At 45.2% G+C, this 26,087-nt stretch overlaps 1 protein-coding gene across 3 annotated transcripts in view; it reads right to left on the reverse strand.

The window, feature by feature from the left end:
• The window catches only part of LOC118391426 (spermatogenesis-associated protein 16-like), a 57,400-nt gene that overhangs the window by 10,324 nt on the left and 20,989 nt on the right, over positions 1–26,087 (reverse strand). For 2 of the 3 annotated variants that reach the window (XM_035782831.2, XM_035782814.2), the window contains exons 5-8: positions 16,844–16,928; positions 14,438–14,588; positions 12,354–12,506; positions 5,574–5,686 (exon numbers count right to left, since the gene is read on the reverse strand). In XM_035782831.2, coding sequence (XP_035638724.1) covers positions 5,574–5,686; positions 12,354–12,506; positions 14,438–14,588; positions 16,844–16,928 — 502 coding nt within the window. The remainder of the gene's footprint in view (positions 1–5,573; positions 5,687–12,353; positions 12,507–14,437; positions 14,589–16,843; positions 16,929–26,087) is intronic. The other variant, XM_035782823.2, reaches the window with a different exon arrangement.

Raw genomic sequence — 26,087 nt, forward strand, 5'->3', positions numbered from 1 at the left:
GTTCCTATTAACATTAACAAATATTTTAAAATACTACATTTAAAGCAGCAAACGTGAAAAACCCATCCCGATTTTAAAATTAAACAATTTAGCATTGCGCGCTTCACGGCTCTACCAAAATGCATGCTGCACACATCAAATAATTGTACACTAATTGTTGGAGGGCGTTCAAGCTGCATTTGTCTGGATGCATCGCAACATTATAGGATTTCCTTGAGCCTTCTCAGCTGCAGGGTGACTAATTTAATAACCATTGTGTCTCTGCATCTCAAAGAGCCGGTGTTACAGATGCAGATGTAATTACAATTATGATGCTTCTGAACTCGATAGCCAGAGCTCTGCTGTGCGGCTCCAAATGAAATCTCCTCTTTAGTTTGCATTGTCCATTTCAAGAGAAAAAAGGGGTCAGTGATCAACCAGTTGAATTATTGAGAGCAGCGGGAGGACAGCGAGTTCGTCGGTGACAGGGCTGTCTATGTGGTGGCGAGGAGTTCGCTTGACCTGCAGCCATGCTGCCAGGGGCCACGGAAGAGAGTGTGTTTCTCTCACTTTGTGTGTGTCTCTCTCTCTGTGTGTGTCTCCCTGTCTGTGTGTGTGTGAGTGAAAGTGTGTGCATGCATACGTGTGTGTATGTGTAATTCAATTGTGAGACTCCCTCAGGCCACATGCTGCTTAGTAAACCCGAGACAGGATCGAGACACAGCACACCAATCAGGGAACTGGCCTGGCCTGCACTGGAAGAAATGAGCACTCCAATTACTAGGGACAAGCACATTTTAACAACAACAACAACGACAGTGCAAACAACTTCCCCACAAAGTCTTTGTTACAAGCCACTCTGAAGCGCCATGCTACTTCATTCATTACTGCTCATTCCCTTTCAAAACACACACCGTAATTCATTACTGAATAGCTGTACAACTAATGGCTATAGTACACACGTGAGTAGAAAGGGGTGTGTATGTATGTGTGTGTATGGTTCTCTTCAGGTAAGCAAGAGAGAGCTGCTATGAGTGAATTAATTTCTTGCAGATAAGAGGACCCCACATTATCATTTTGAAAAAACAATCAATAGTTCCTCTCAGATCTCAAAGAGATAAGCATTGTGTACATTTAGTTCTGCTCTCCACATAACCAGTACTTTCCTTTTACATGTTTCTATGGTCTTCCTCTTTATAAGGATTATTAAAGTAATAACAAAAGAGATCAAGGACACCACAGTCCTCCTAGAAATCATCTTCATTATGGAAATGTTGTCTTTGAAAATGTAGTAATTATGATCCACATTATGTCCTGACAACGAGCTAAAATAAATTACCATTGTTGCTTGATTACAGAACATTTTCTTACTCCACCAATTCCAGGGATTTTAGGAAATAAGTGGGTACTGCCACATTAAAATGTCAAACTATGTGTGAACTCTTATCATGGTACAAAATACGAGAGAAAGCGTTTGAAATTAAGATACAGTTACTGTGATGCATCTGAACAAACGTTGCTTAAATATGACACAGTTCTGACTTAATAGGCTCTTACCAGTGCTGCCTAGCCGTCTGGTAACGCTGCTGCCTAGCCGTCTGGTAACGCTGCTGCCTAGCCGTCTGGTAACGCTGCTGCCTAGCCGTCTCTTAACGCTGCTGCCTAGCCGTCTCTTAACGCTGCTGCCTAGCCGTCTGGTAACGCTGCTGCCTAGCCGTCTGGTAACGCTGCTGCCTAGCCGTCTGGTAACGCTGCTGCCTAGCCGTCTCTTAACGCTGCTGCCTAGCCGTCTCTTAACGCTGCTGCCTAGCCGTCTGGTAACGCTGCTGCCTAGCCGTCTGGTAACGCTGCTGCCTAGCCGTCTGGTAACGCTGCTGCCTTGCCGTCTGGTAACGCTGCTGCCTAGCCGTCTGTTAACGCTGCTGCCTAGCCGTCTCTTAACGCTGCTGCCTAGCCGTCTCTTAACGCTGCTGCCTAGCCGTCTCTTAACGCTGCTGCCTTGCCGTCTCTTAACGCTGCTGCCTAGCCGTCTCTTAACGCTGCTGCCTAGCCGTCTCTTAACGCTGCTGCCTTGCCGTCTCTTAACGCTGCTGCCTTGCCGTCTCTTAACGCTGCTGCCTAGCCGTCTCTTAACGCTGCTGCCTAGCCGTCTGGTAACGCTGCTGCCTAGCCGTCTCTTAACGCTGCTGCCTAGCCGTCTCTTAACGCTGCTGCCTAGCCGTCTCTTAACGCTGCTGCCTAGCCGTCTGGTAACGCTTGCCTAGCCGTCTGGTAACGCTGCTGCCTAGCCGTCTGGTAACGCTGCTGCCTAGCCGTCTGGTAACGCTGCTGCCTAGCCGTCTGGTAACGCTGCTGCCTAGCCGTCTGGTAACGCTGCTGCCTAGCCGTCTCTTAACGCTGCTGCCTAGCCGTCTCTTAACGCTGCTGCCTAACGTCTAACGCTGCTGCCTAGCCGTCTCTTAACGCTGCTGCCTTGCCGTCTCTTAACGCTGCTGCCTTGCCGTCTCTTAACGCTGCTGCCTTGCCGTCTCTTAACGCTGCTGCCTAGCCGTCTCTTAACGCTGCTGCCTTGCCGTCTCTTAACGCTGCTGCCTTGCCGTCTCTTAACGCTGCTGCCTGCCGTCTCTTAACGCTGCTGCCTTGCCGTCTCTTAACGCTGCTGCCTTGCCGTCTCTTAACGCTGCTGCCTTGCCGTCTTAACGCTGCTGCCTAGCCGTCTCTTAACGCTGCTGCCTAGCCGTCTGGTAACGCTGCTGCCTAGCCGTCTGGTAACGCTGCTGCCTAGCCGTCTCGTAACGCTGCTGCCTAGCCGTCTGGTAACGCTGCTGCCTAGCCGTCTCTTAACGCTGCTGCCTAGCCGTCTCTTAACGCTGCTGCCTAGCCGTCTCTTAACGCTGCTGCCTAGCCGTCTCTTAACGCTGCTGCCTAGCCGTCTGGTAACGCTGCTGCCTAGCCGTCTCTTAACGCTGCTGCCCTGCCGTCTGGTAACGCTGCTGCCTAGCCGTCTGTTAACGCTGCTGCCTAGCCGTCTCTTAACGCTGCTGCCTTGCCGTCTCTTAACGCTGCTGCCTAGCCGTCTCTTAACGCTGCTGCCTAGCCGTCTCTTAACGCTGCTGCCTGCCGTCTCTAACGCTGCTGCCTTGCCGTCTCTTAACGCTGCTGCCTAGCCGTCTCTTAACGCTGCTGCCTGCTGCTGCCTAGCCGTCTCTTAACGCTGCTGCCTAGCCGTCTCTTAACGCTGCTGCCTCTTAACGCTGCTGCCTAGCCGTCTGGTAACGCTGCTGCCTAGCCGTCTGGTAACGCTGCTGCCTAGCCGTCTGGTAACGCTGCTGCCTAGCCGTCTCTTAACGCTGCTGCCTAGCCGTCTGGTAACGCTGCTGCCTAGCCGTCTGGTAACGCTGCTGCCTAGCCGTCTCTTAACGCTGCTGCCTAGCCGTCTCTTAACGCTGCTGCCTAGCCGTCTCTTAACGCTGCTGCCTAGCCGTCTGGTAACGCTGCTGCCTAGCCGTCTCTTAACGCTGCTGCCTAGCCGTCTCTTAACGCTGCTGCCTAGCCGTCTCTTAACGCTGCTGCCTAGCCGTCTCTTAACGCTGCTGCCTAGCCGTCTCTTAACGCTGCTGCCTGCCGTCTCTTAACGCTGCTGCCTAGCCGTCTCTTAACGCTGCTGCCTTGCCGTCTCTTAACGCTGCTGCCTAGCCGTCTCTTAACGCTGCTGCCTAGCCGTCTCTTAACGCTGCTGCCTAGCCGTCTCTTAACGCTGCTGCCTAGCCGTCTGGTAACGCTGCTGCCTAGCCGTCTGGTAACGCTGCTGCCTAGCCGTCTGGTAACGCTGCTGCCTAGCCGTCTGGTAACGCTGCTGCCTAGCCGTCTGGTAACGCTGCTGCCTAGCCGTCTCTTAACGCTGCTGCCTAGCCGTCTCTTAACGCTGCTGCCTAGCCGTCTCTTAACGCTGCTGCCTAGCCGTCTGGTAACGCTGCTGCCTAGCCGTCTCTTAACGCTGCTGCCTAGCCGTCTGTTAACGCTGCTGCCTTGCCGTCTCTTAACGCTGCTGCCTAGCCGTCTCTTAACGCTGCTGCCTAGCCGTCTCTTAACGCTGCTGCCTAGCCGTCTCTTAACGCTGCTGCCTAGCCGTCTCTTAACGCTGCTGCCTAGCCGTCTGTTAACGCTGCTGCCTAGCCGTCTCTTAACGCTGCTGCCTTGCCGTCTCTTAACGCTGCTGCCTTGCCGTCTCTTAACGCTGCTGCCTAGCCGTCTCTTAACGCTGCTGCCTTGCCGTCTCTTAACGCTGCTGCCTTGCCGTCTCTTAACGCTGCTGCCTAGCCGTCTCTTAACGCTGCTGCCTTGCCGTCTCTTAACGCTGCTGCCTTGCCGTCTCTTAACGCTGCTGCCTAGCCGTCTCTTAACGCTGCTGCCTAGCCGTCTCTTAACGCTGCTGCCTAGCCGTCTGGTAACGCTGCTGCCTAGCCGTCTGGTAACGCTGCTGCCTAGCCGTCTCTTAACGCTGCTGCCTAGCCGTCTCTTAACGCTGCTGCCTAGCCGTCTCTTAACGCTGCTGCCTAGCCGTCTGGTAACGCTGCTGCCTAGCCGTCTCTTAACGCTGCTGCCTAGCCGTCTCTTAACGCTGCTGCCTTGCCGTCTCTTAACGCTGCTGCCTAGCCGTCTCTTAACGCTGCTGCCTAGCCGTCTCTTAACGCTGCTGCCTAGCCGTCTCTTAACGCTGCTGCCTAGCCGTCTGGTAACGCTGCTGCCTGCCGTCTGGTAACGCTGCTGCCTAGCCGTCTCTTAACGCTGCTGCCTAGCCGTCTCTTAACGCTGCTGCCTAGCCGTCTCTTAACGCTGCTGCCTAGCCGTCTGGTAACGCTGCTGCCTAGCCGTCTCTTAACGCTGCTGCCTAGCCGTCTCTTAACGCTGCTGCCTAGCCGTCTCTTAACGCTGCTGCCTAGCCGTCTCTTAACGCTGCTGCCTTGCCGTCTCTTAACGCTGCTGCCTAGCCGTCTCTTAACGCTGCTGCCTAGCCGTCTGTTAACGCTGCTGCCTAGCCGTCTTTTAACGCTGCTGCCTAGCCGTCTGGTAACGCTGCTGCCTAGCCGTCTGTTAATGCTGCTGCCGTCTCTTACCAAGTCACCGGGAAATGAGTCCATATCAACCTACCCACGACCAAGGCGTGATGACCTTCACACCGTCCTGCCTGTTCTTAACAAGAAGAGAGGGTAATTGACAGATAACACACGTGGTGCACAGTGTTCCAGCACAGTGAGGAGTCAGCTAGCCTAGTGGTTAGAGCGTTGGACTAGTAACCGATAGGTTGCAAGATTGAATACCCGAGCTGACAAGGTAAAAATCTGTTGTTCTTCCCCTGAACAAGGCAGTTAACCCACTGTTCTTAGGCTGTCATTGAAAATAAGAATTTCTTCTTAACTTACTTGCATAGTTAAATAAACAGTGACGCCCAGCACCTTTTGTTGCTATCAGGAGTGTTTACCAGTACATCATCACTCTTTTTAGTAGCGCTTAAGGACCAAATATGACCTATCTTTCTGTCAATTATGGTTGCTTTGTTTTCCTCCACTCAAAGCATGTAAACGTATACCCACAGCTAGTTTGGTGCACTTAATAAAATCTAAGGCTGGTAGGATCCTCCTGCTGAACGTGTCACACACCCGCTCCATGTCCTCTGGGCTACTGGAGCTGAATGAGGCTCTGGGTCCTGAACAAACAAAGAAATAAATATACAATCAACATCCACAGACTCAGCTTTAAACTCAAACTTACTTTAGCACAAATAAATGACAGCTAATCAACACTACGGTTTGCTAATCAATGCAGGATTGATGGTGTGTCTGGTTCTGTGCTTGTGACAGAACACAGAGCAGCAGCAGCACACACACACTGCAGTGGTGACATCCCCTTATGGTGAGCTCAGCAGCCACCCCCCCCCGCGCAAGCGGCAAATGACTGATGTCTTAACAGACCCATGCAGTGCCCATGTCTTTGATACATTACACAAAGGCATCGATTTCCCCCCTGCCTACCCCCAACCCTTTTAACAGAGCACAGAGCAGAAGACTACAGCACAGCTGACCTCCTCAGCTCTGTCTGCCCGCTCCTCTACCGAGGAACTGAACAAGCAGACAAAGATAGAAGCAGATTTAGACAGACAGACAGACAGACAGTAGAAGCAGATTTAGACAGACAGACAGACAGACAGACAGACAGACAGACAGTAGAAGCAGATTTAGACAGACAGACAGTAGAAGCAGATTTAGACAGACAGACAGACAGACAGACAGACAGACAGACAGACAGACAGACAGACAGACAGACAGTAGAAGCAGATTTAGACAGACAGACAGACAGTAGAAGCAGATTTAGACAGACAGACAGACAGACAGACAGACAGACAGACAGACAGACAGACAGTAGAAGCAGATTTAGACAGACAGACAGACAGACAGACAGACAGACAGACAGACAGACAGACAGACGAAGCAGATTTAGACAGACAGACAGACAGACAGACAGACAGACAGACAGACAGACAGACAGTAGAAGCAGATTTAGACAGACAGACAGACAGTAGAAGCAGATTTAGACAGACAGAAGAAGCAGATTTAGACAGACAGACAGACAGACAGTAGAAGCAGATTTAGACAGACAGACAGACAGACAGACAGACAGACAGTAGAAGCAGATTTAGACAGACAGACAGACAGACAGACAGACAGACAGACAGACAGACAGACAGTAGAAGCAGATTTAGACAGACAGACAGACAGACAGTAGAAGCAGATTTAGACAGACAGACAGACAGACAGACAGACAGACAGACAGACAGACAGACAGTAGAAGCAGATTTAGACAGACAGACAGACAGACAGTAGAAGCAGATTTAGACAGACAGACAGACAGACAGACAGACAGACAGACAGACAGACAGACGAAGCAGATTTAGACAGACAGACAGACAGACAGACAGACAGACAGACAGTAGAAGCAGATTTAGACAGACAGACAGACAGACAGACAGTAGAAGCAGATTTAGACAGACAGACAGACAGTAGAAGCAGATTTAGACAGACAGACAGACAGACAGACAGACAGACAGACAGTAGAAGCAGATTTAGACAGACAGACAGACAGACAGACAGACAGACAGTAGAAGCAGATTTAGACAGACAGACAGACAGACAGACAGACAGACAGACAGTAGAAGCCGATTTAGACAGACAGACAGACAGACAGACAGACAGACAGACAGACAGACAGTAGAAGCAGATTTAGACAGACAGACAGACAGACAGACAGACAGTAGAAGCAGATTTAGACAGACAGACAGACAGACAGACAGTAGAAGCAGATTTAGACAGACAGACAGACAGACAGTAGAAGCAGATTTAGACAGACAGACAGACAGTAGAAGCAGATTTAGACAGACAGACAGACAGACAGTAGAAGCAGATTTAGACAGACAGACAGACAGACAGACAGACAGACAGTAGAAGCAGATTTAGACAGACAGACAGACAGACAGTAGAAGCAGATTTAGACAGACAGACAGACAGTAGAAGCAGATTTAGACAGACAGACAGACAGTAGAAGCAGATTTAGACAGACAGACAGACAGACAGACAGACAGTAGAAGCAGATGTAGACAGACAGACAGACAGACAGACAGACAGACAGACAGACAGACAGTAGAAGCAGATTTAGACAGACAGACAGACAGTAGAAGCAGATTTAGACAGACAGACAGACAGACAGACAGACAGACAGACAGACAGTAGAAGCAGATTTAGACAGACAGACAGACAGACAGACAGACAGACAGACAGTAGAAGCAGATTTAGACAGACAGACAGACAGACAGTAGAAGCAGATTTAGACAGACAGACAGACAGAAGAAGCAGATTTAGACAGACAGACAGACAGACAGACAGACAGTCGAAGCAGATTTAGACAGACAGACAGACAGACAGACAGACAGACAGTAGAAGCAGATTTAGACAGACAGACAGACAGTAGAAGCAGATTTAGACAGACAGACAGACAGAAGAAGCAGATTTAGACAGACAGACAGACAGACAGACAGTCGAAGCAGATTTAGACAGACAAACAGACAGACAGACAGACAGACAGTCGAAGCAGATTTAGACAGACAGACAGACAGACAGACAGACAGACAGACAGACAGACAGTAGAAGCAGATCTAGACAGACAGACAGACAGACAGTAGAAGCAGATTTAGACAGACAGACAGACAGACAGAAGAAGCAGATTTAGACAGACAGACAGACAGACAGACAGACAGTAGAAGCAGATTTAGACAGACAGACAGACAGACAGACAGACAGACAGACGAAGCAGATTTAGACAGACAGACAGACAGACAGACAGACAGACAGACAGACAGTAGAAGCAGATTTAGACAGACAGACAGACAGACAGTAGAAGCAGATTTAGACAGACAGACAGACAGAAGAAGCAGATTTAGACAGACAGACAGACAGACAGACAGACAGACAGACAGACAGACAGACAGTAGAAGCAGATTTAGACAGACAGACAGACAGACAGACAGACAGACAGTAGAAGCAGATTTAGACAGACAGACAGACAGACAGACAGACAGTAGAAGCAGATTTAGACAGACAGACAGACAGACAGACAGACAGACAGTAGAAGCAGATTTAGACAGACAGACAGACATACAGACATACAGACAGACAGACAGACAGACAGACAGACAGACAGACAGACAGTAGAAGCAGATTTAGACAGACAGACAGACAGACAGACAGTAGAAGCAGATTTAGACAGACAGACAGACAGTAGAAGCAGATTTAGACAGACAGACAGACAGTAGAAGCAGATTTAGACAGACAGACAGACAGTAGAAGCAGATTTAGACAGACAGACAGACAGACAGACAGTAGAAGCAGATTTAGACAGACAGACAGACAGACAGACAGACAGACAGACAGACAGTAGAAGCAGATTTAGACAGACAGACAGACAGACAGTAGAAGCAGATTTAGACAGACAGACAGACAGACAGTAGAAGCAGATTTAGACAGACAGACAGACAGACAGACAGACAGACAGACAGACAGTAGAAGCAGATTTAGACAGACAGACAGACAGACAGACAGACAGACAGACAGACAGACAGTAGAAGCAGATTTAGACAGACAGACAGACAGACAGACAGACAGACAGACAGACAGACAGACAGACAGTAGAAGCAGATTTAGACAGACAGACAGACAGACAGTAGAAGCAGATTTAGACAGACAGACAGACAGACAGTAGAAGCAGATTTAGACAGACAGACAGACAGACAGACAGACAGACAGACAGACAGTAGAAGCAGATTTAGACAGACAGACAGACAGTAGAAGCAGATTTAGACAGACAGACAGACAGTAGAAGCAGATTTAGACAGACAGACAGACAGACAGACAGTAGAAGCAGATTTAGACAGACAGACAGACAGACAGACAGACAGTAGAAGCAGATTTAGACAGACAGACAGACAGACAGTAGAAGCAGATTTAGACAGACAGACAGACAGACAGACAGTAGAAGCAGATTTAGACAGACAGACAGACAGACAGACAGACAGACAGACAGACAGACAGTAGAAGCAGATTTAGACAGACAGACAGACAGACAGACAGACAGACAGACAGACAGACAGTAGAAGCAGATTTAGACAGACAGACAGACAGACAGACAGACAGACAGACAGACAGACAGTAGAAGCAGATTTAGACAGACAGACAGACAGACAGACAGACAGACAGACAGTAGAAGCAGATTTAGACAGACAGACAGACAGACAGTAGAAGCAGATTTAGACAGAAAGACAGACAGACAGTAGAAGCAGATTTAGACAGACAGACAGACAGACAGACAGACAGACAGACAGACAGACAGACAGACACTATATAATCTTTGTTAGTGCAGAGCAGACAATTCTACAACATTTCTCCTGTATGCTCTTTCTAGACCAGTGGTTCCCAATCCACAAGGGGTACCAAAGAAGCCTCATGAGACCATAGCCCTACTGGTAAAATGTACATGGGGGGGTACTTCAGGGGCACTCCAGCAAGGGCAAAATTCTGTTGGTGGTACAGTAACCAAAACAAGTTGGGAACCACTGCTGTGGACCATATGAAGTGTCATGTACAGTGGGGCAAAAAAATATTTAGTCAGCCACCAATTGTGCAAGTTCTCCCACTTAAAAATATGAGAGAGGTCTGTAATTGTCATCATAGGTACACTTCAACTATGACAGACAAAATGAGGGGAAAGAAATCCAGAAAATCACATTGTAGGATTTTTAATGAATTTATTTGCAAATTATGGTGGAAAATAAGTATTTGGTCAGATACAAACAAGCAAGATTTCTGGCTCTCACAGACTTGTAACAACTTCTTTAAGAGGCTCCTCTGTCCTTCACTCGTTACCTGTATTAATGGCACCTGTTTGAACTTGTTATCAGTATAAAAGACACCTGTCCACAACCTCAAACAGTCACACTCTAAACTCCACTATGGCCAAGAAATCAACAGTGGGAGCAATTATTAGGAAATGGTAGACATACAAGACCACTGATAATCTCACTCGATCTGGGGCTCCATGCAAGGTCTCATGCCGTGGGGTCAAAATGATCACAAGAACGGTGAGCAAAAATCCCAGAACCACACGGGGGGACCTAGTGAATGACCTGCAGAGAGCTGGGACCAATGTAACAAAGCCTACCATCAGTAACACACTACACCGCCAGGGACTCAAATCCTGCAGTGCCAGACGTGTCCAGGCCCGTCTGAAGTTTGCTAGAGAGCAATTGGATGATCCAAAAGAAGATTGGGAGAATGTCATATGGTCAGATGAAACCAAAATATAACTTTTTGGTAAAAACTCAACTCGTCGTGTTTGGAGGACAAAGAATGCTGAGTTGCATTCAAAGAACACCATACCTACTGTGAAGCATGGGGGTGGAAACATCATGCTTTGGGGCTGTTTTTCTGCAAAGGGACCAGGACGACTGATCCGTGTAAAGGAAAGAATGAATGTGGCCATGTATCCTGAGATTTTGAGTGAAAACCTCCTTCCATCAGCAAGGGCATTAAAGATGAAACGTGGCTGGGTCTTTCAGCATGACAATGATCCCAAACACACCACCCGGGCAACGAAGGAGTGGCTTCGTAAGAAGCATTTCAAGGTCCTGGAGTGGCCTAGCCAGTCTCCAGATCTCAACCCCATAGAAAATCTTTGGAGGGAGTTGAAAGTCCGTGCTGCCCAGCAACAGCCCCAAAACATCACTGCACTAGAGGAGATCTGCATGGAGGAATGGGCCAAAATACCAGTAACAGTGTGTGAAAACCTTGTGAAGACTTACAGAAAATGTTTGACCTCTGTCATTGCCAACAAAGGGTATATAACAAAGTATTGAGATACATTTTTGTTATTGACCAAATACTTATTTTCCACCATAATTTGCAAGTAAATTCAATTAAAAATCCTACAATGTGATTTCTGGATTTTCTTTCTCATTTTGTCTGTCATAGTTGAAGTGTACCTATGATGAAAATTACAGGCCTCTCATCTTTTTAAGTGGGAGAACTTGCACAATTGGTGGCTGACTAAATACTTTTTTGCACCACTGTAAATGCATAATACAGAAGCTAGATTTCTGTTCCATTCCAACAGTGTCAATATTTCACCTCCCCTGCCCCCCTTGACGTAATGATTGCAAGATGACTGGGGTCAAATGACAAATCCACTAATTCCAAAATTGACCAGCTGACTAATGTAATGAACTGAAAGCCTGTGGTCAATTTTCATACCATCATCCAACCTAGTGTTCTAAGCCTGCAGTACTGTGGTATGCAACAACCCTGCCTGAATAGTCGCTAATAAATATTAAATGTCTCTCGGCAGCATTGCTGTTTGTTCATTCTGAGAATTGTGTGTCTGTTTTAGAGAAAGTGTGTGGGATCTTTTTTGTGTCGTGAGTATGAAGGTGCTGTGAGAACACAGAGCTGACAGTGTGACGTGATCACCAGGTCAAGGGTTAGGTGACAGTCATACCACTGTGTGATGTCAAGGGGGTTCAGTGACTTGGAACTGTCTGTCTGCATACTTCAATATTCTACATCATCTGCAACCACTTCAGAAAACAACTCTATCGACTCTCTCAGTTCTCAGAGTTACACGTCCATTATAAAACAAGCATGCTTCAACAGATGTACAAACTCCATTTTAAAACCAGGACAATAAAATCAGTGACTACAGCTGCTAGCAACAGACTTCTGTGTTCTGTGTGTGCCAGCAGTGTTAAGCGTCAGTGAGATGTACAGTATCTGTACCCGTAAAAGAGGGGCAGGTCCTGCTGGTGAGTTTGCTGAGGAAGCTGCCGTCCTGTCCCCTCCTGAAGCCCAGGGTGAGGACGTATTTCTGCTGGGTGGACGGGGGATTGCTCCAGTTTGTGGTCTGGGGCAGCAGGTGATCTCCACTGGGGTCTGGGGGACAGGCAGAGAGGAACAGGAGGGCTGGGTAATTAACATGAATACATTCAAGGTAAATCTTAATCTATTTATTGATTAGGTTAATTTCATCAATGACAGTGTACATCAAAGACATACAGTACATCTCAGAAGTGAGAAGTGGTACGTTGCACCACATTTAGCGAACAGCTCATTCCTCTCAAATCAATAGAATCCAAATCAGTATTTTTAGTATATGACCAATATAATGCACAGTATGTGTGAGAGACAGACTTGGGTATGCTGATTCTTCTTGAGTCTGTTGATTGCTATTCTCACTTCTCACAATGCTCTGACATACAAGTAGTGTCTTTATGTCTTGTAATGTTCTACAGGCCAATTCACCCATAAATACTAAATTCAAAACCACACACAAATGCCAGCCCTTTCATATGTTACTGCCTGTATGCATAGTGTACCATAAATACGTAAAAATGGGGAAATTGCCTTTTTCATCCCCCGAGGCAAAGTTGACAGAAGCCACAGCGGGGGATGATGTGTTCTCCATGGAATTCCAATGATTGGATTACAACTAGGCTGCATCCCAAATGGCAATCTATCCCCTATTTAGTGTAATACTTTTGATGACAGTTCATAGGGAATAGGGAACCTACATAGGGAGTTGGGTGCCATTGGAATTGGATAGCCTACTGTATTACCAGTGTCCCCCACAATGGCTGCTTTGCTCCCAAACCAGGTCACTCATTTGGGTTGTTTTCATGGCATTGCTGACCCTTGGGTCAAAGTTACATTAATGCTATTAGCCTTAAAAGGATTCACCCCAGACAGACACTCACCCTCAGAGTGGTGATGGATGGATGATGAGTTCCCTGCTGTGTCTATGAATATAGAGTTACCCTTCAGCAAGACTCACTGAGTCTTATAATAGTAATACTGTAGCCTAGACTTTTGGAGCAACTCAAGTGAATGTTCCTCTTTCCTCTCTCGGTGTGTGTGTCTGTGTATATCTCTCCCTCCCCTGTGTGGTGGTGTTATTGATGAGGCTGGTCCAGAGAGCACTCCCCTCTCCTCTCTGACCACTAACCTGTGTCACCGGGGGTTACTGGTCTGGCTTGTTATCCTGGCTGGGTGGAAGCAAAGAACTGAGCACAACTTTAGTCAAGGCCTTCAGAGATCCTCAGCCCTTTTTGTCCACTGTCTCTGGGTACTACCCTTCCCTTCCCTCCTCCTTCCCCTCTTCTCTCCTCCCCTCTTCCAACCATTCCTGTTGATGACCTTCCTGGACACTACAGCTCATGCCTCACCCCATGGCAGTTTGAGAAATCGAACCCGTCTGCGGACATATGCACCATTCAGAGCCCATGTCTCAGTGTAGAGGGTAATTAAAGTGAGTCTCCAGAGGGTTTGTATTAAGTCCTGCATTTGAAAAAATATATATAAATGTTTTTTTGCAATACGTATAATACGTTAACGAATTCTAATTCGTACAATATCAATATATTACGAATTTGTAAGTGCTTAAGATCACGTACTGCATCTTTAAGAGTTAATGGAACAGCACTTCTCAAATTGGAACACACTTATATGGGGGGGTAACCAGCTAATGTGGCTACACCACGGTAGAGGGCAGGTTATTTGATCTAGACAGGGATCTGTAGATATGCATTTGTTTTCGATAGGAGGGCATGGTGGAAAGATGAGGCAGGGCAGGCTAATTGAGGCACTGGTAGTGTGTGTGTTTGACCCCTGCTAGTCTGAGCTGCAGGCTGACAGTGAGGAGAACAGGCTACAGTACAGCCTCCTGCTGAGAGGAAGATGTGGGGGAGAACCATGTTCATCTCACTCACTCCTTCTACTGGAGGGAGCTCTATCATTTCTAGAATGGATGAATCTCATAGAGATGAGTCTATTCCTCGCTCCCATTCCCCCTGGTCTATATTCCATACCTGTGAACAGGTAGTCTGTGAAGGCAGGGTTCTGTTTCCTGAAGGTCTCCTCAGCCTTGGCGATGCAATCCCCCACGGAGTCCCCAGCAGAGCACGGGGTGTACATGACAGAGAAACCATCCTCCGTGATGATCGCCTCGTCCAACAGAGCCTGGGATTGTGGAGTAGTAAGAGGCAGGGAAGAGAGTAAGAGAGGACCATTATCTAATTTCCTTATTTAAAAAAAATATTTTACCCTTATTTTACCAGGTAAATTGACTGAACACATTCTCAACAACCTGAGGAATAGTTACAGGGGAGAGGAGATGAATGAGCCAATTGTAAGCTGGGGATGATTAGGTGACCGTGATGGTATGAGGCCTAGATTGGGAATTTAGCCAGGACACCAGGGTTAACACCCCTACTCTTACGATAAGTGCCATGGGATCTTTAACGTCCCATCCAAAAGACGGCACCCTACACAGGGCAATGTCCCCAATCACATTGGGGTATTTTTTTTAGACCAGAGGAAAGAGTACCTCCTACTGGCCCTCCAACACCACTTCCAGAAGCATCTGGTCTCCCATCCAGGGACCAACCAGGACCAACCCTGCTTAACTTCAGAAGCAAGCCAGCAGTGGGATACAGGATGGTATGCTACTGGCTTTACCCAGAGGTAGACACTCCTAAAATGATGAAAGTTACTAAATGCAGAGCTGATTGAATTGTTCAGGCTGCTACAAGAGCTGCTACAGTAGATCTGCTGATTTGGCCATTCACGGTTACATTGGTTCTTACTGTTTTCTGTGCTTTGATGGACTGGGGAATGTATTGTAAGCAAGAAAATGTCTAAGAATTTTAAACATTGCTATGCTTTCCGTTGGGTTGTTGGGATGAATAAAACATTGCAACTGGAATAATCTATTCTCCATTTAAATCCACTCTGAATGAGAGGGAACAGATTATGGATTGGGGATTAACATGGCTTTGGTTTTACCATAACCTTTTACATTTGTCTGAAGCTAAAGGGAAATATTACCCTACCAGACAATTCAGCTTTCCATCTACTTATTATTTCAGATGACATTAGAATAAACAGATTACAGTACTATGTCAATGAGTTCGTTTTGAGCTTCAGATCGCTAGCTAGCTACCTTATTAAATCACCTCTATTGATAAGTTAAGGAGAAAGAGCTGAGGCTTCGTTAGTCTGACCACCCAGAGAAACACAACATTATCTCCCTATAGTACTTAGGGAGATAATGTTGTGTTTTCGCCCATTGATTCAATTATTTGGGGGTGTTCTGTTTTGATGGAGTATTTCTGAGCCATTTGTCAGCAGGCAAGAAAAAATGTATCACAATGAAACAAATGGGCCCTGAGCTATTTTCTATTAACATTCATTTCCATGTGCGTGTTTAGTGAGAAAGTATTGCAATAAAATATGGAATGAGTTAGCTGTAAAGATGATCCATAAAAAGGCCATGCGATAGAAAAACAAAATGCCTCCTTGACGTCAATACCAGTCCGAAGTTTCTCCCCTGCTTATTTGAAAAAGGAAACATTCAAAGTAGAAGAGGTGTGGTTCTAAATCTGTGGCCCTCACTGAGGGACTTGAAACCCACAGTGGGTAGAAGGCTGTGTGTGATGTTGGGAGCTAGTTTAAGGGCCGTCAGGATAAACACACACAGACGTATTGAAATTCACATGGGACGGAAATGAATAAAACGGAAGGTGCTTGATGTACTGAATACTAAAATCTATCCCGCACTCATCCCACTTCAAGCAAATGCAAATCAAGGCTCGATTTCAAGCGAATGCAGATCCGTACAAACCCACTTTCAAGGTCAAAAGCATTCATTTTGCCCTCCGAATTTAAAAAAAACTCTTCACCTTTCCTCTGCTAAACTTGAAGTGCAGAAAAGCAACTTCAGCGAGTGTAATTCCCTATATGTTTGCATGTGTTCCTTCGCCAACCTCCAACATCTTATGGAAACTCATGTACAAAGCTTGGGGTTTATATTCAGTACTACATGGTTATGATGCTAGATATATGCAAGACAAGTAAAGACAGGAAAACATAGCAAATACATTACATGTATTCTGTCAATTCTGTAAATTGTGTGATAGTAGTGGTTGAGGTCATTAAGGTTAGATTAGAGAGAAGACAATGTTTGTGTAACCATACAGTAGTCTAGAGGATGATTCATTGGATGACCTTTGCTTGCCAGTGTTGAGGTTAGGTTCACTCGGTGCTACCCCGCTGTGCTTTGGTTCATTATAAACCGTTTACTGCTATGCAGCGTTCTGCCTGATTGATATGCAAAGAGCTACCTCAGTCGGCAGTCTTTTAAGTAATAATCATTCATTGAGCTTTTGATTGGGCGGTGGGCCCCTCGTCTCTGCTCTGGGGCCATCTGTTCTCACCTGCCAATACAGTTTGATGAGCTTGCTTATGTGTTCATCTGAGCCCCCGGACAGCCAGTACACCCAGTCAGCAATCATGGCACTCCTAATGACAAGGACAGAGAGACACAGAAACTATCAGACAAATTTCAATCAGGATGTTACACTCTGTGGGGAGAGAGGCACAAGAGAGACAGCACACACATTCAATAGCTAGGTGAAAACTGCATACACAATAGTCTAGCATAGCACAGCATGGCACAGGAGAGCAAAGCACAGCAGAGTCAAGCAGAGCACATACAAAGAGAGGTTTTCATTCTTCTAAAATGGAACAGCATAGCACTGATAACATTATCAAAAGAACCATCTGCAGCAATATCAAAAAGTCAACCAAAATAGCAGACATAAGACCCAGTTTCAGTGTTTCTGGTGTCCCTGCGATGTAAGGATAAATATGTCAAGGGAAAAGTATTGCCTGGCATCCTGCCATTCAAAAACCTTTATGTCGTTATTGTGTATTTGTCCCATGTTCTCAGAATAACCAGGTTGCCAACAAAAACAAAGAGGAATGAATTGCACATGCATGACATGATACAAAAAAAAACATAAGAGACTGAAAAAGCATTCTATACCACGTTTAGTCTTGGGAGCACTATGCCTGTAAGTGGATCTTGCACATATGAGTAACTGCATAGCGTAAACAATCACAAGGTCAGGTATTGTTTGTTTTGCAAAGAGTACCTTTGGGTTACTTTAGCATGCCCCATTTATATCCAATGCCCGTCCATGGCTGGGGGCTCTGTATATGGCACACTGTGTCGCCTTACAGATGTCACATCTGATAATGCATAAATCCTCCACAAACATGTTCAACCAATCATCTGTGAAAGACCCTTAAAATCATCCCACCATGCAGTCACACTCCTGTCTGTCTCTACTACACTACCTCTATACTCGTGGAGGCACATTGGATTTGAGTTTTTATTCTTAAGACACTGTGGTAACATAACTGTAAAATAATTTTCAGTGCTTTGGTAGAAAGTGACACAAGCCGCCAGAAGAACACATCACATTTGTCAAATTGATGAAGCAACTCTCTGATTTTACATCAAAGATGTATTCTCTTTTTGGCTGATGTTTGGCTCCCCACCAGAGAAGAAGCTACCAATAAATGATCTTAAGCGTTGGTACTTGTTGGGACAAGGGCTGGAAGAAGGAGGCTGAGTGGTGACGATGATAATAATAATATTCTAGGGGTGGTAACCGAAAGGTTGCTGATTCGAATCCCTGAACCGGCAAGGTGGAAAAATCTACCGTTCTGCCCTTGAGCAAGGCAGTCCACCTCCGACAACAATTGCTCCCTGGGCGTCGATTAAGGCAGCCCCCCTGCACCTCTCTAATTCAGAGGGTTTGGGGTAAATGCGGAAGACACATTTCTGTTAATTGCATTCAGTTTTTGACTAGGTATGCCCCTTTCCCCTAGTTGCAGTTCAACCCTGTTGGCACTGGCCAGGTCTCTAGCAGCTAGGATCATGCCTTGGCCTGCCAGGTTGCTGTCTCCCCTGCTTCCAACAATCTATACAGTGGCTGATGGCTGCCAGATGTGCTGTGATCACTGAAAGATAATCCCAGTAATTGGTCATGATTGGTTCATCTGACAGTGATGATGATGGCTCAGCTCTAAGGGATGGATGGATGGGCCAGTGGGCCTGGATTGCCAAAGAGAGAGAGAGGCCAGGCATGGTTGAAGTCATCATCACAGCCACAATCAATGAACCTCATGAGAGCACTGGTGTGTGTTTGAGAAAGGAAAACCCAATTGCACTCCCCAAAGAGTGAAGCAACTGATTTTCCATTGTTGGACCAGCCTCTATTGACTACAGCGGAGGTTAGGACTCATGCCTGGTTAATGGGCGTGAAGTCCATCTAGTAAGCCCTAGAGTCTTAGCATTCCCACAACAATTAAATGGTCAAATGCATTGGTAGCTTTCAATGTACAATCAGAGTGCTAACTCTATGCGATCTCTACAATAAAGACAAGATTGCGAGAAGCCTGCAGCTTGGATTTCCCCCTCATGAAGCATTCAATGGAATGCTAATTGCTGGCATAGTTTGCATATAGCATGAAGCTGCATATAGAAACAGCTATTGTTTGGAAGCAGAGTGCCATAGTCATCTCAGTTTAAAATATGTTATCTTTGTTACAGAGTGAGAGCAAACACCCATTTAAAATCCTGTCATGCCACTCTTGTAACAGAGAGAGCTATAAAAACAGTTTTGCCAATAATGTCAATTGACCCCTTAATCCCCTTTTCTGAGGGTCCAAGGTAACAGGGATGATTAGATCAATAGCTCCCTTACATGAGAGGCCCTGTCTATTGAGTGATGTCATAGAAAGTAGATGTGGCTATCACAAGCCTTTTAAAAACATCTTCAAAACACTTGGAATTGGAAACCGTTCCGGTTGCACTGTGACCGCCCTATGAGACTAGCCTGCTGCCTACAGCCCCTCGTCCACTTGATATCTCGATTATGTCGATGCTGGCAGTCAATTTGACAGAGTTCAATTCAACAGGCAGACTGGGATTTGGGTTAATTTGAAAAGTTCCTGTTAGTGCTCTCACTCTGGCCACATGGGGGGTATGGACGAACAATAAGAGATTTGTCAAAGGACAGCATGACAACCTAAAAACAACAATCTCAAGACAGAAAAAAAAACATTTGGGACCGGCCTGACCCCTCATATCAAGATAATGACCAGTCTGACAGCATGGGGCCGTTTGTGACGGCTGGCCTGAAAAAATGGCCAATAGGCCAGCAGCTTGTGTAGAGACTTCACAATGTGACACCATTAAAGGCTAAGGAAGAAAGAAAAAAAAACGAAGTGATGGGGAAGGTAAGAAGGAAGGCCACAGCAGCCCCACAGCACAGTGGACTACTAGGGGATGGTCAATTCATCATCACCACCAACTCCCTTCACACAGCAGCTCAGCCCAGGTAGCTGTACTGTACCACAACATAGATATGTTCTGATACTCAGGTGACACACCATTGTAAGAATGGTCTTTTAAATCTGCCGAAAATAACAGCCCAACCCCACACGCCACAGCTGCTCCATTAGCAGCACATGCAGCTGTAGAGAATGGCGTTGTTTTCTACTGGTGTCAGCATTCTACATACTCTTGGCTCCCGAGTGCAAAAGGTTTGGCATTCAACACCTCTTTTCTCACACAAATCCGAGGTCTGTGCTTGGCAAATCAGATGTATGCATAATGGAAGACTAAAGTGAATTGTATAAGAAAATTAGTTAGTGGTGTGTACAGGATATTTTTCTCTCCATTCACCAGGCACTCAGTAGCCTACCTCCTCTAGTTCCCATAATCATGGCATACATGTGTCTATTGATATACATTTGATTTGATTCATTAGGATCCCCATTAGCCAACGCCAATGGAGACAGCTAGTCTTACTGGGCTCTGACAGATAACAAAAAATACATTAGACAAAAGACTTTACATATATTTACAAATATTAAAATGTAGTCTGTGAGCGTGTGTGCATCTTTCAGTTACACATACATGTCAGTACATACAACAAGTAGCTCCCACGGGGGAGAGGTGTGGTGCCGTGAGGTGTTGCTTTATATGTTTTTTAAAAAAGCAGGTTTGCTGTTCACTTGCACTATATGAGATGGAAGGGAGTTCCATTCACTCATGGCTCTGTATAATACTGTACGTTTCCTTGAATTTGTTCTGGACCTGGGGACTAAAAAAAACTGGTGTCTCGTGGGGTCAGTGCAAACAACTTGCAATTTCCAACATGTTTCTTATAAAAAAAAAGAAGTGAAGCAGTCAGTCTTTCCTCAACTCTAAGCCAAGAGAGACTGGCATGCAGTGGCGGTTCTAGCTTGTATGGCTCCCTGGGAGAACCCCACCTTCAGCTACCCCACAGCCAACAACAAGCACAATTCTGCACAAACTGTCATTTTTATTCAGACAACATTTAAAACTATATAAATATAAAAATATATACATACTTTTTGATATGTATGTGCCTTATTAACAAAGACAAATAGAAACAAATTGTAGTATATAAATACAAATACAGAAAATCTAATTATTACACGATTACCCTATTGCTAACAAAAAAACACACAAAAACCGAAATTGCACAAATCCTATATCACACAAATACACAAATAGAATAACACACTTATAAAGAAGAGAACCTGATTATTACACTATTGCACTTCAAACAAGAGAAACAAACTAAATTGCACAACTGCCATCTAAACCCTGACCTTTCTTGCCTTCCTTGATTCAAAGTAATCAATTATATCATCATAAGAAATCTGCCCAGCAATTGCATGGTTAATACTGATGACAGCAAGGCCACTAAGGCGTTCCTGTGGCATGGTGGACCTCAGGTAGGATTTGATGAGCTTCAGCTTTGAAAAGCTCCTCTCTGCTTCAGCTACGGTCACTGGAAGAGTAAGTCAAATTCTGAGAGCAGTCCATAAATGTGGATACATTTCTGAGAGCTCCCTTTCATGTATAAATATCAGCAGCTCAAGCAGGGTCATTGTCTTTTTTTCTTTCTTTTCCTTTAATGTTTAGGAAAGGCGTGCCGCTAGCGGGACACCTCGACAACATCCGGTGGAATGGCAGAGCGCCAAATTCAAATTAATGCTGCCTGATACCTCAGTGCCTCTCTCACCGCTGCTGCCTGATACCTCAGTGCCTCTCTCACCGCTGATGCCTGATACCTCAGTGGCTCGACACTTAACTTTACTCTTCCACCTTGTCTCAGTCCACATCTTCAAAGTGATGTCCACATGTTTTTTCAGGATGGCCCATCACTGTGTGGAGGCTGATAACAAGGTGTACAGTTTGTGTAAGATGCCAAAGTAACCTGTGGCATCAACAGAACTTTTAGCAGCATCAGCCACAACCAGGTTCAATGTGTGAGCCCCACATGGTATAAATAGAGCTCTTGGATCCATTTCCAGGAGTCTGGCTTGGACACCTTTGTTTTTGCCTCTCATGTTGGCCCCATTATCATAAACTGTCCTCTGCAGTCCTCAAAAGTCATTTTTAGCTCCGCTAATCTTTTGAGAATCATGGGATCAAATGTTGGCTCCTCTGCCTCCAAAACCCCCATAAAATGTTCCTTTATGAGGTGCACTTCCTCCTGACAACTGTTCAGTGTGGATGACAACTGAGGTGGAATCTAGAATGATAAGAGAATAATTTTGCCAGCTTGATGTCACGCACCATTATTGAAATGACCTTGCTGCTCAACAAATCAATGAATTCATTCTGTATTTGGTGGCCAAGGTAGCTGGTGGTGTGACTCGAGGTCCATTTTTGGACACGGCTAAAGTGCTCTTTCATGACTGGATCAAATTGTGCCATCAGTTCAACCTCTGAGGAAATGTCCATTTGATGGAGAGTACAGTGTTTCTGTGTGTCCCCTTAGTGCCAGATTTCTAATTGTCAGACTGCACAATAGCAGTCAGATGTGTCCACACCTCTCTCCATCTTATCTTCTCATCCTCCATAAGTGCCATCTCATGTTTATTTGTTTCCCCTTTTTTGATCCTCATTGCCAGTTCTTTCCATGTTTTCATGCAGTTTTATTTATTCCATCACTCTCATTCCTTGGGAAAACAGAGTTCGGTGGTACCTCACTTGGTTCTCGCAAACTAGTCGTGTCCGAATTTTTGTCAGTCAGAACTGAAGGCCAGTCTGTAGGGTCTGTAGACAGTGGTTCATCCTCAGCAGCAGGATTTGGTGGGAATGCATTTCTAATGGTGAGCACATGGACATTAGTTTACACACATTCACAGCATTTATAGTTTTATAGTGGTGGAACATCCCACATACATACCCAGTAATAATAAAATCATCATTACCTACAATATGGAAACTTAAAACTTTGCAAAAGGGAAAGTATTTATTTTGTTTATGTTATGCAGGGATGTACACAAACACATGATGTTCCCCCACACACACACACACACACACACACACACACACACACACACACACACACACACACACACACACACACACACACACACACACACACACACACACACACACACACACACACACACACACACACACACACACACACACACCTGAAGAATCCTGCTGGGGAGAAGTGGAAGCAAATGGGTCTTCATCCTCAGGCTCAGACAACATTTGTGAAAACACCTGTGTGGCTGAGGAGGTGGATGGCTCCTCATTCTGAGGCTCCGAGATCATTTCTGAAGAGGCCTGTGTGGCTGAGGAGGTGGATGGCTCCTCATTCTGAGGCTTCAAGATCATTTCTGAAGAGGCCTGTGTGGCTCCAAGATCATTTCTGAAGAGGCCTGTGTGGCTGAAGAGGTAGATGGCTCCTCATCCTGGCCAGTGCCAGAGGGTGCTCCAAAACACCCTAAATACATTTGTTGCACATTTAAATATATGTCATTATGCACAATTCATAAAACTAGGAACCACATGAACCATACAACCAACCTCCTTGGCTAATACTAGGCATAAGACACCCCAAAAGACTCAATATATCACAAAAGATACAAAATATCAGCATAATATAGACATCTTCTAAGTAAGCCTACAGCATTGGAAATTCCGCTTACTGAGCTCAGGACATAGTCACACAATCACAGAAAACATTTATGATGTCACCTCAATGATGTCACCTCAAGTTAACAAAATCAATAATGTGCTATTTAGGTTGTAATCGTTTTGCTGCAGGCTACACACATTATCATGATGAAACTGTGTGAAATGATATCTAATACTATGTAAGCTAGTTGGACAGAAAAAGGAATATTGTCGCCCTATGTGTAATAGCATAGCAAGCAACATAGCAACATAGGCTAACAAATAATAGTGTTATACTAGCCTATTTCATGACATGCATAATATTATACTCATAAAGAGAGGACATAGCTGCATACCTTTATCTTTTGTGCGTTTCTCTCTTCTTCTTTCCTCTTTTTCCTAAACTGGGCACCTGATGGCTTAGACATTTTCTTATCCATTTGTGTTGATTTGGCACTCGAGCATCAATACATTACCCATCCCCCAAAACTGTCAACCAAGAGTCAAGACTAAAACAATTCACCTTGGTGGTGTGCAGACCGGTTTTATATTATTCTTAACGATTTCACACAAACCATTTCATAGTGTGACTGATTTTACTAATAGCATTAGTACTGTACAAAGCTAGAGGTGAGCTATTTGATATATTCCCCCACTCCCACAACCTCAGGCTTCCAGTGGGGAGACCTGAGGACAACCTACCCCCACCCCCCTCCCCAGCTCGTACTTCTGAATGGGAGACCTTCCCAGGCAGTAGCCTGCCTAGCTCACAAACTACAATCAGGGTGCCCACTCTGACAAGGTTAATTGATCCACAGTCCCACATGGTGACATGATATCACTGAAGTGACGTGCAAATGAGTGATAGAAAACCAAATTACGCAAATGTCACCATTTGGGCAAATACCCATGTCACCCATACCTAAATCCGCCACTGCCGGCATGCATAGTATTAATATTAGCCATCTGATTACAATGAAGTAGTTCTTTATAAATGGAATGCACATTAGCGGTGCACTGGTCAGCTGTTTGTTCACCAACACGCAATTGCAAATAATCCATCTACAACTGCCCTACTGTGCTAAAGTGAAAATGCCCGACCCTAACCTGCAAATATAGAAAATGATCTGTAGGCTACAGTCAGAGAGGACGGAACGATTTGACAGGGGGTGCAGGATTTATTTAGCCTAATTTAGATATTTTTCTGCTTATAATTATGGAATTTTGGTAGGCTATTTGTTAGTCTATAATTAAATACATGCACCTTCTCTCCTGTTTTTGTATGTTTCCCCAGAAGACTAAATAAACCCTTGCTCACTAGAATAGGTCCTAAATGAGAGAAAGAATGCTTCAATCTAGTTGCCGTCGGTAAAGTTCCTCTGCCTTCTCTGTTTCTTTCACAGAGCAAAGACGTTTAGGGACCTCTGGGGGGAAAAAATGATTGGGGGGGAAATGTCTAAATAACATCAGTTTGACCAGTTGTGAGAAAATAGAAAGCTGTGAAAAGAACCCAACATGTTTCTGATAAGATTTCAGTTCGGCTTGGACACATGTTTTATGTGGTTGAAATACTATCAGCTTTTATGATGCTTATAAAGATAGCACCTCTCAAGATGCTGAAACGAAGAAATCATGTTTCTCCACTCCTGAGTCAGAATGTACATTTGGTGTACCATTTTACTGCAAGAAATGCTTAATTCTACAGGAGTTCATATTAAGACTATGTGAGAAGTTATAGACCTACAATCAGTGTCCATATTTCAGTTTCCATTGTACCCATCTGAACAGTAGGCTATAGTTCCCTTCTCGTGCCATTGGCTTCTTTTGAAGTCCCCATCTTGTGACTGTCAAATTTCTACAGCGCCTCACAATCATCATTCACATAATATAGGCACTGCTATCATCCTCTTTTACCACTTCATCAAATCTTTCCCGGCACTCTCTTCTCTTTATTTTCAACTCTCCATTTCACAGCTTTCGCTTTTTGAATTAAAAACACAGACATTGTCCTTTTTGCCTCAGTGGATAGACCTTAACTTTTGCTGCCCGATTGGCGTGTATGCTATCTGGCGCGTGTAAAGTTAGGGCCTGAAGCTTAGACTTACGTACTAATGCCAGTTAGACAAAAAATAATGAAAGAAAAACATTTATAGATTTTTAAAAATGTATTGTTTCAACCCGATCGCCACCTACCCGCCCTTCATCCACACAATATTCCATGACCCTTAACCCACCCACACCGCGGATATAACTGTGGGGACTGCAGGTTATGAGTCAACCTGCGGATCACTAATGCACATAACGGCCACATTTGTCAAGTGATAAATGTTCCTACAAAATGTAAAACATATTTGCCAAAAACGAGGCTATTAGGATCACTGCAGCATTGTATGGGTATTCAATAATTCAGAGCCACTCTATTCATTAAATTTCTGTGCCAACGCAGTTTGACACTAGAGAGAGGAAACCATGACCCTTAATTGCTTAAATGGACAAATTCCTTTGTCTAAAATCCCAGTCTTCATAGAGCCTTTTTCCTGGGAAGAAACCCTCTACAGGAGAGACATGTTATAGCATACGAGTGGTCAAATAAACATTCCTATTCAATCTTCAAGGTGGCAACCTGTAATGTAATTGTCTGCAGATGACTG

Source organism: Oncorhynchus keta, chromosome 1 (genome assembly GCF_023373465.1).
Source record: "Oncorhynchus keta strain PuntledgeMale-10-30-2019 chromosome 1, Oket_V2, whole genome shotgun sequence".
Taxonomy (NCBI): domain Eukaryota; kingdom Metazoa; phylum Chordata; class Actinopteri; order Salmoniformes; family Salmonidae; genus Oncorhynchus; species Oncorhynchus keta.